The sequence below is a fragment of the Bactrocera neohumeralis genome, unplaced genomic scaffold, assembly GCF_024586455.1.
Source record: "Bactrocera neohumeralis isolate Rockhampton unplaced genomic scaffold, APGP_CSIRO_Bneo_wtdbg2-racon-allhic-juicebox.fasta_v2 ctg4403, whole genome shotgun sequence".
Taxonomy (NCBI): domain Eukaryota; kingdom Metazoa; phylum Arthropoda; class Insecta; order Diptera; family Tephritidae; genus Bactrocera; species Bactrocera neohumeralis.
In genome coordinates this window covers 1-8,728 of record NW_026091441.1, presented here as the reverse complement: position 1 = coordinate 8,728, position 8,728 = coordinate 1, and the positions used below count along the sequence as shown (strand labels likewise).

General features: G+C 58.9%; 1 protein-coding gene and 1 pseudogene across 1 annotated transcript; both read right to left on the bottom strand.

Annotated features, from left to right (window-relative positions):
- Positions 1 to 328: 328 nt before the first annotated feature.
- Positions 329 to 1,855, bottom strand: LOC126767163 (sperm-associated antigen 6-like; annotated as a pseudogene).
- A 565-nt stretch (positions 1,856 to 2,420) lies between these two features.
- On the bottom strand, positions 2,421 to 3,365 carry LOC126767162 (uncharacterized). The gene has a single exon (XM_050484747.1). The coding sequence runs from the start codon at positions 3,363 to 3,365 to the stop codon at positions 2,421 to 2,423; it is 945 nt and encodes a 314-aa protein (XP_050340704.1).
- Between the last annotated feature and the right edge of the window lie 5,363 nt (positions 3,366 to 8,728).

The following is an 8,728-nucleotide window of genomic DNA, read 5'->3' as shown; positions in this document are numbered from 1 at the left end:
GCATGTGCAGTCGGGCAAAAAAAGAGAAAGACGGAATGAGGGAGAGGGAAGGTGTAACGAAGGGTGGCGGGGACAACGTAAAAAAAGCACAACAAAACGCAAACAATGCAACCGGGGAAAAAAAAGTTGAGTCAACGTGTCTTCAAAAAAAAAGGGAGAAAAGAAGGGCTCCAACGCCTGCCCTGCAGGAGCGTTTTGCCACCCTCCCGCTCTTAGCAACGACGCGGGAAAGGACAGTGGAAGGAGAAGGAGAAGGAGGAGAGAGTGTGGGACAAGGGAAGAAGAGAGAAAGAGAAGGGAGGGACAGGTCTCCTCGCTTTTCCGCTCTTTAGTTCTGCTGGATGTGGTAGTTCTCAATCTTCTCCAGGAAGGACTGCGCGCGTCGGGGGAGTAGTACTGTACAATTTCGGGCGGGTAGCAGCTGTTGATCGTTTGGACATACTCTGCGAGCTTGCTGCCCGGCTCCGCCTTGATGCGCTGAATGGTGGCGAGGCCCCGGTTTGCCACGAACTCGCGCTTGGCGGCGATATCGGTGGGGAGCACCTTCGCGTACTGGCCGCAGACGTATTTGAGTACATTCTCCGGGCCTGCGGGTGCAGCAGGGGTTCGAGGGCAGGCAGGTGGACGCAGTGCTGGATGATGTTCTTGAGCGCGCGCTTGCTCTTCATCTTGAGGTCGTCAGAACCTTTCGGGTTCAGGAAGGCGTCGAGGAGGCGCGGCAGGGCGTTGCAATCGGCGACGGCCTTGGCATGGTCGGCGCTGTGGCGGCCAAGCTGGCCGAGCGTCCACGCGGCGGCGGCCTTGATGTGGTCCTCCTGCTCCTTCTCCAGTGCCTCCACGACAGGCGCCACGCCATGCGACACAATGACGGCAAGCGCCAGCGTCTCGCTGAAGGCAGCAATGTAGCCGAGCGTCATGACACCCGGCAGGCGCGTGCTGCCCTTGGTGTCGGCGGTGTAGTCGACCAGCGCGCCGACGCCGCCAGCGTTCACCACGAGCTGGGCCAGCTCGGGGGTGTGCTTGGCGATCTCGCGGATGCACGTGGCGGCGTTCTTTCTGACCACGTCGTCGCCGTCCTTGAGCAGGAGAAAGATCTTCGGGAAGATCTCACCCTCCACGACGAGTTCGGCGAGCTCGACCGAGTGCTTGGCGACCTGCGCGAGGCACTGGCACACCTGGCGCTTGAGCTTCGCGTCGCTGCTAGTGATCAGTGGGGCAAGGTGCGTAATGGCATCCTCGTCGACGAGGGCCTGCGCGAGCTCCGGGGAGTGCTTTGCGATGTCAGCCAGCGTAGAGGCGGCGATGCGCTTGAGGGACAGCTCCGGCTCCCGCACGCACAGCACGAGCGGGGGGACGGCGCCCTTGTCGACCACCTCCTGCGCGAGCTCTGCGTTGTGGCGCGCAATGTAGCCCAGAGCCCAGGCGGCGCTCCTTCACGGTGGGGTCGAACTCCTCAAGGCAGCTGACCAGTGCCTCGACCGCTTGGCTGTCCACGACGGCCTGCGCCAGTTGTGGGGAGTGGCGAGCGACGCTGCGCAGCACAAAGGCGGCGGATTTCTTGTAGAAGGGTTTTGGTCGCCCAGAGAATACACAAGCTGGGCAAGGATGTCGCCCGAGACGACGTTCTCCGCGAGCTCCTCGTTGTAGTTCGCGAGACGGCCAAGGGCGAGCGCGGCCGACTGCTGGATCGACGGCACGCTGTCCAGCAAGAGGGGCGCAGCAGCTGCATGACGCCTGCCTGCTGGAGCGCCTCAATGTGCTGAGGCTTGGAGGCGAGATCTGCTACGGTTTGCACAAACTTCACACGAGCCTTCTGGTACTCGTCGAAGGTGGCAAGGATCTGGCGATTCGACATGTCGTCCAAAAATGGGGAAGAAAGAGAAAGAAAACAGGGGAATCTGTCTTTTTTTTTTACAAACGAGAGCGCGCGCGCGTGTTCTGGTACTGCTGTACAGAGAGCAAAACAAAAAAAGAAAAAGACGAAAGGGCGGAGGGCTCTACACGAGGAAAGAACAAGCTTCTCTTCAAGGGCACAGAAAAACAAATGACCTGAACCACAAGTGAAAAGAGGAAGAGGGGAGTGAAGAATACGTTGACGGGGACATGTGAGACACGTGGAAGCTTGATAAGAGCGTAATGAACAAATACAACGGAAGGGCAGAGAATGTACCACTAAAGGGCGAGTTGCCTGCTTTCCTTGTTTGGTGTGCCTGTGCGGGAATGTCTTTTGTTTCTTTTTTCTCTGATGAGGGCAGAAGTGTACACTGATTGTATGGAGGAGTTGGTGCCGCTAAAAAGAAGCACGAAAAAATAGACGCAAAGGATACGCGTGTGTGAGAGAGAAAAAGAGACCGTGTGTGTGTGTGTGTGTGTGTGTGTGTCTGCTCGCTCTTTTTTTTTTAACGTTTTTTCTTTTGTTTTCACAGGTCACCGCCGTCAGCATCCTTCTGTCGCTCCTGTAAAAAGAGGAGTTCGTTGCGACGGCTGCGCTCCACCTCGCGAAGAGTTGCCTCCTCCACCAACTGCAGACGCATCGCCGCGAAAAGCTTCCGCACTTCCCCATTCACCAGCTTGGCGATGCGGGCTTCCTGTGCACTCTGCTTTGCTGCGTCTAACGCGGCGCCTGGTTGGCCCTGGGACGGCGGCGGCACGGGTGCGAGCAGCACGGAGGCGAGCTGAACTTCGGCTAGACGATCTCGTTGGGCCTCACAGAGCTTCACGCGGTGAGCGAGCGCTCCCAGTTCGGACTCTAGTGCAAGGATGCGCACTGATTGATTCTGCGAGCTCCCTGCTGCTGCTGTTGCTGTTGCTGCCGCTGGAGGCGCGGGTGGGGCCTCCGCCTGGTCTAGTCGCCGCTGCTGCTGTTGCTCTGCAAGGGCTGCCGACAGTTCCTTCACTTTTGACCTCAGCTGTGCCATCACCTGCTGCTGCTGGCGCTCTTGCTGGGCAACGGAGGCGGTCTTCGCTGTCAGCTGCGCCCTACTGTCCGCTTCCGCCTCCTCCAGTTGCTGAAGGCTGCGGCGGAGGGCGGTGTTTTTGTCATGCAGTTTCTTCACGAGCTCCTCCGCATGCTGCAGCTGCCGCCGCAGAAGCTGTTTCTCGGGATCCTCCGCGGCGGCGGTGCCATCCGTCCAACCCGCAGCGGCAGCGGCAACGGTGGGAGCACCGTGTCTTGCCCGGCCCTTCTTCGTCGCCGCCGCTGTTGTTGTTGGGCTCGACGTCGCAACGACCACGGGTTGCATGTGTAGTCGGTCGGCCTCAAGGGACGTACGGAGCGTCTCAAACAGTGTGAGCGCTCGAACGGCCTTCTCCGCTCCTTCCGGTGCCGGCGTCGATGACAGTGGCGTCTGTGGCGATAAGGACATAGTTCTTTTGTTTTCTTTTTCTGTCTCTCTCTTTCTCTCTGTATTGTTTCGTTTTCGATCGTTTTCAATCTCTAAAAGTGCACCTGTGAATGTGGTGTGTGTGTGTGTGTGTGTGTGTGCGCGTGAGTGCGTTTGTGCACCCTGCGAAACTGTAGTGTGTGAAAAGCGCCCCTTCAGTGGATGGCGGCTGTTTTGTTCCCATTAGTCGTAAGGATAAAGAAAAAAAAAAGAAAAAAGGGAAGAAGAGTGTGTGGAAAGGGCAGTACGGGGCTCTGATACACTCTGCGTGCGGTGTCCGCTAAGCTGAGTCATCCGTCTTAACGGGCAGTCGTCACTCTCCGTGTGGGTGTGTTTTTTTTTTTTTCGTATTTGCATTCTAATGGGTGAGAATTATACAAGTTGCGGACGAGCAAAGCCCATGTCGCGCAAAACAAAATGAAGAGAAAAGCCGCTCGCCACGTTTCTCTCTTGTTTCTCTCTCTCCTCTTCTTTTTCGCGCCCTTTCCTCGCACCTAGTAGTGGTAGTAAGGCGAGTGCAGGTTGTGCGCTGGCGCCAAGATGGTGGACCCGTTGCCGTATGCTGACGGCGACGACTGCGCGGTGCCCCTCCCACTCCCACTCCCGTTCTTCGGTTGATTGCGTGAAGGAGAGAAGTCGGGAGGGTGACGCCCGCCGCCTCCGCCCAGGATCGGCACCGGGGTGCTGCTCCACGCCTCCACAAGCGCAATATCCTCGGACGCAGGAGGCGGTGGCCGAGGAAGATGGCGATGTAGACGCCTCGGAGGAGGAGGAGGAAGAGGGAGAGTGGGAGGGCCGCGCGTGGCGGCGTCGGTGATGGGCATTCGCAGGCTCGCGGGGTGGCGGCGGCACGTGCGTCGTGTGCGGCAGCGGAGTCGTCAAGGCTGCGCAGCCGGTAGGCGAGCAGTTCCTGCTGGATGCCTGACTTCTCCTCCATTGTGTCCTCCAGCTTCCCGCGCAGCGATTGCAGCAGTTGAGCGAGATGTTCCGTTGAGACAGGCGGCGCCGCGCTTGGCCGTGGCAGCGGAGGCGGCACGTCAGCATCCTCGGTGCTCCGGGCGGTGGGCTTCGGGCCAGTCCATCGTCACCGCCACCGCCGTTGTTCGCGTGCCTCGCCGCCCCCTTCGTCTCCCGTTCCTCCGCCACGGCCACTTGCGCTTGCAGCTGCGCTGTGGCCTCTTCAAGGCGGCCGCGAGCGCCTCGTTTCTCCCCTTCAGCGCGTCGATCTCCGCCTCGTGGGCGACGCGGGCGGCCTCCGCTTCCGACCGACCGCGGCCAGCTCCTCGGCCTTGGCGTGCAGAAAGCCGCGAACCACCTCAGGGTCCAGCGGCGGCACGGCAAAGTCGTCTTGCACGCCATCAGACCCCTCCCTTTATGCTCGCCTGTCCTGTTTTTTGTCGCCGCCGCCGTGGTGGTGGTGGTGGTGGCCGGGACCAACCAAGATCGAACAGTGCCGTCGGTCGCGGTAGACCAGGTGCGCCACATCACGACCGGTTCAAGCGCGATCACGCCCATCGTGAAGTGGTTCTTGCGCTTCTGGAGAAAAGGGTCGTCGCCGCTGCCATCCGCGCCGCCCTCGCAGAGCACCCGCGTGAGGTCAACAGCATCCTCCACCACGATCATTCCATTCTCCTCCTCTTCTGCACTGCCACCGTAGCGCGTGGAGGTCCCTCTCTTTTTGTCTCTCCCAGCGCCGGCGGCGGCCCGGTGGCGGGTGAGAGGGGGATAGCTCACGGTGAGCTGCTGAAGGAGCGCAAATGCGCCTGTCTCCCACGCCGTCACCTCACCGCTCAGCTGGCACGCCCACACAGCGTCCGGCAGCGCCAACACAAAGTCCCCGCCGCCACCGCCGCCGCCGGACAGGAAAGCGCGGGCGCTGAGGAAGAGGAGAAGGCCGCCAGGGTCAGCGCGTGGGTGGGGCTGGACGAGGGGAGGGCCACCCGTCGAAGGAGCGCGCAGCTCTCCGTATCCCACACGAGCAGACTGCCGGTGCCGGTGCCGGCCCACAGCTGCCTGGCCGCCGGCGCTTCACATAAACAGTGAACCTCGCCCCGGACGCTGGCGCGGCGAAGACCTTGAGGACGTGCCAACTAGCCTCTTCCTTTCCGTCGCTGGGCGGCACTCCACAAAGAAGGCGCTGACCGCCCCTTGCAGGAGCTCCTCTTCGTACCCCACCGGCACCACATTGGCGTAAAGAAAAAGCGGACGTCGTCCCGCGTCGCTGCCGCCGCCGCCACGGTGCTTCCGCCGCTGGCAGGGCACACGGCGACGACTGTGTTAGCCGACGTGCCACAGGAAGCCGTCTGCGCCACGCAGTGAAGCCCAAACGGACTCACCGACCACAGCGCGAGATCGCCAAGAGTGCTGGTGGACAAGACGGCCGAGTGCTCTTTTGCGAGGAGTGTGTGCACCTGCGACACGGGACGGCCGCCCACGGCACCGACTGCAGCTTCATCAGCGATTCGCCAGCGATGCGGTAGCAGGTGAGGCCGCCACCGAGTAAGCCAACCACCAGCAGGCACGCCGCGCGCCTGCGCCGCCGCGGAGAAGGGGCCGGTGCGGTGGCGCCGATGGCCCAGCAGGCGCAGCTTCGCCTCGTTGCCCCGCGACAGGCGGCACTGGTAGCGGATCATGCCCTCCTCCTCCTTCGCCAGCGACATGGAGAAGGCAGAGCCGGCCGTGCCGGTGGTGGAGATGCCTTTGCTGCCGTCGTTGCTGGAAGGAATTAGGTCACGCATCCGCAGCCACCCGCCGCATTCGACCGACACCACCAGACCCGGTTGGATGGCTCCCTCCTCCTCCTCTTCCTCTTCCTCTCCGTCGTCGTCCTCGGCATTGATATCGCCGTTGTAGCCGGAGAACCGAGAAGGGCTCCGCTTTGACGCGCCGCCCCGCCGCGCGCGCCGCGCGCCAGTGCCAGCATCGCTGCCATCGCGCTGGTGGAAAAGGCCGCCAAAATCGTGGCGGGGGACACAAACAGTCCGCACGGGTTAGCGGCAAAGTCGTGGCCGGCCTGCAAAACTGGAGAATGCGGCCGCGCGCTGCTGCCATTCAGAGCCGGTTTTCCCGTCCGCGCAATCGGCATCGGCCGCTGGACGAGCTGTCGCCCACTGTTGCTGCTGCCGCTGGTCGGGTCGCTGAAGCGATGGTAGTTCCCCTTGCGCCGAGGAGGAGAGAGGAAGGACGGGCGGGCAGCACCGCAGACGTCTCCCGCGGCTGGCGTTGCAGCGGCGGCGGTGGGGCCGCCTCTTCCAAACTAAAGCTCACGCTGCGTGTGTCTCGCCCGACTCCTCTTGCTTCGGCGGCCGCACCGCAGAGGCGGGGTGCCGGGTCGGTGAGGGGGGGGGGGAAGCCAGCGCTGCGCGCCCCTGCTGCCTCCTTCGTCCGCGGCTAGAGACGGCTGGCTCGCTGTCGCTCGCCGCGCTAACAACAAGGAAGGGTCCCATCCTCCCAGCTGCCTCGACGGCGGAGGCGCGGCGCCGTCCTGCGTGCCTACTCGGTTACCTTCAAAGCCGCCCTGTACACTCTCATTCCCTCCTCCACGCTTCGGCGCGCAGCTGAGGAACGGGTAGTCAGTCGCGGCGGTGGCTCTGTCTTCGTCGCGGGACGCCGCGACAAGGCCTCGTCTAATGGAACGGGGGCAGAGCGCTCGCGTGATGCGCTGCCCAGCGGAAGCGCCTCTGAGGTTAAAGAGCATGCGCCGTCGTGACGCACTAGCAGCAAGGGCTGGAGTCAGGTGAATAGAAAGAATGAAGAAAAGGAAAAAAAAATACCGATAGAGTCTAGAAAGGGAAAGACACTTGGCAAAACACACGCGCGCACGCAAAAAAAAAAAAAGAGAATGAAGTCAAGGTTGTGATCTAGAAAGGCTTGTGTTGCGGCTGGTGTTGCTCTTCTTTTTTTTCCCTCCTTGGCGTAACGAGAAAAGATATCGAGAGAGGAGGAAGAAGCAAAAGAGCAATACGGTCACAGGGGGGAAAAGGAAAGAAAAAGAGAGAGTCACAGAATCGCTCTCTCCAGCTCCTCTCCCCCTCTGCAGCGCATCCTCCGCCTTCTTTGGCAGGCAGAACAGCCCTACGAACTGCGGACTGCAAAAGGGGGATGTCCCTCTTTCACCAGTAAGGCTTGAAAATGGCCCCGCACGGACGCACAGACGAACGCGCCCTGCCTTGCATCGGCTCCATCCTTTCTCCGCTCTTCGGTCAAGTACTCTCTGCCGGGGGTATCACCCCGAACTCGCACCTCTCTCTCTCTCTCTTCTCTTTCTTTTTTTTTTCTTTTTTTTTTCTCTTTTAAAAATAAATGGACTTTTTGGGAAGGGATAGGTAAAGTATTCCCTCACGTTTCACAGGATAAGATGGGCCACCGATGGCCCGAACTCGCTAAAAAAAAAAAAAAAAAGGGGGAAGAGTGAGACACTCCCACAAAGAAAGAAAAAAAAGAGGGCACAATAAGAAAAGAAGAAAAAAAAAAAAGAGCATATATTGAGGAAAAAAAGAACAAAAAACACGGTCGGAGAAAAAACAAAAATGAGTAAGAAAAGAAAAAAGGAGCGCGGGGGGAAGGGAGAGAGGGGAAGGAAAACTCTAAATATCGGTGGAGGCGGTTTCCCCGGTAGAAGAAGATGTCTAATGCGCACCTGATTATTGTGTGCGTTTTTTCATTATGCTTTTTTTCCCTTTTTTAGTGTTGCCCAAATGCTCTCTTTTTTTTCTCTCTCTCTCTTTTTTTTTTGTTTGTTTGTTTGCAGCTGAGCACCGGAAACTGGGCAAAGACATGAACCAGGGCGATAGACAGAGCGTGAAGGAAAAGGAGGAAGAAAAAGGAGGGAAAGACTCTAGTGGATCTACTGTAGAAGAAAAGGTGAAAGAGGGGAAGAGAGAAAAACGTCTAGCGTAAAAGAAAAAAGAAGAAAAAAAAACAAGGAGAGATGAAAGAGTTGAACGACAACAACAAACAGAAATAAGAAAAAGAGAAAAAAAAAGGAAAGAAGAAAAGAAAGCGTGAAAAACAGAACACCTAAAGGACTCAAACGCCGGCATATCTACATCACATATAGGGGAGTTGCATAAGGAAAAGAGAAAAAAAAAAATTTAAAAAAAAAAAAAAAGGTAAAACAAGTTCGTTTAAGAAAGAGAAAAAGGGGGGGGGTGAGGCACACACACACACACCACCATGAAGCCCTCCCCCCCCTTTCCTTTTGGCCCCCTCGGGAAAAAAGGGCTCGAGCTAGAGGCTTTGGCCGTCCTTCTCTTCGGTTTTTTCCTCGGCCCCCCCCCCCTTTTTCCCCAACTTTTTGGGGGGGGGGGGAGGGAAAAAAGCGGGTCTTTTCCCCCTTCCGGGTT

Excerpts from the sequence above, each read along its gene's own strand:
- LOC126767162 (XM_050484747.1), bottom strand. The coding sequence starts at position 3,365 with ATGTCCTTATCGCCACAGACGCCACTGTCATCGACGCCGGCACCGGAA.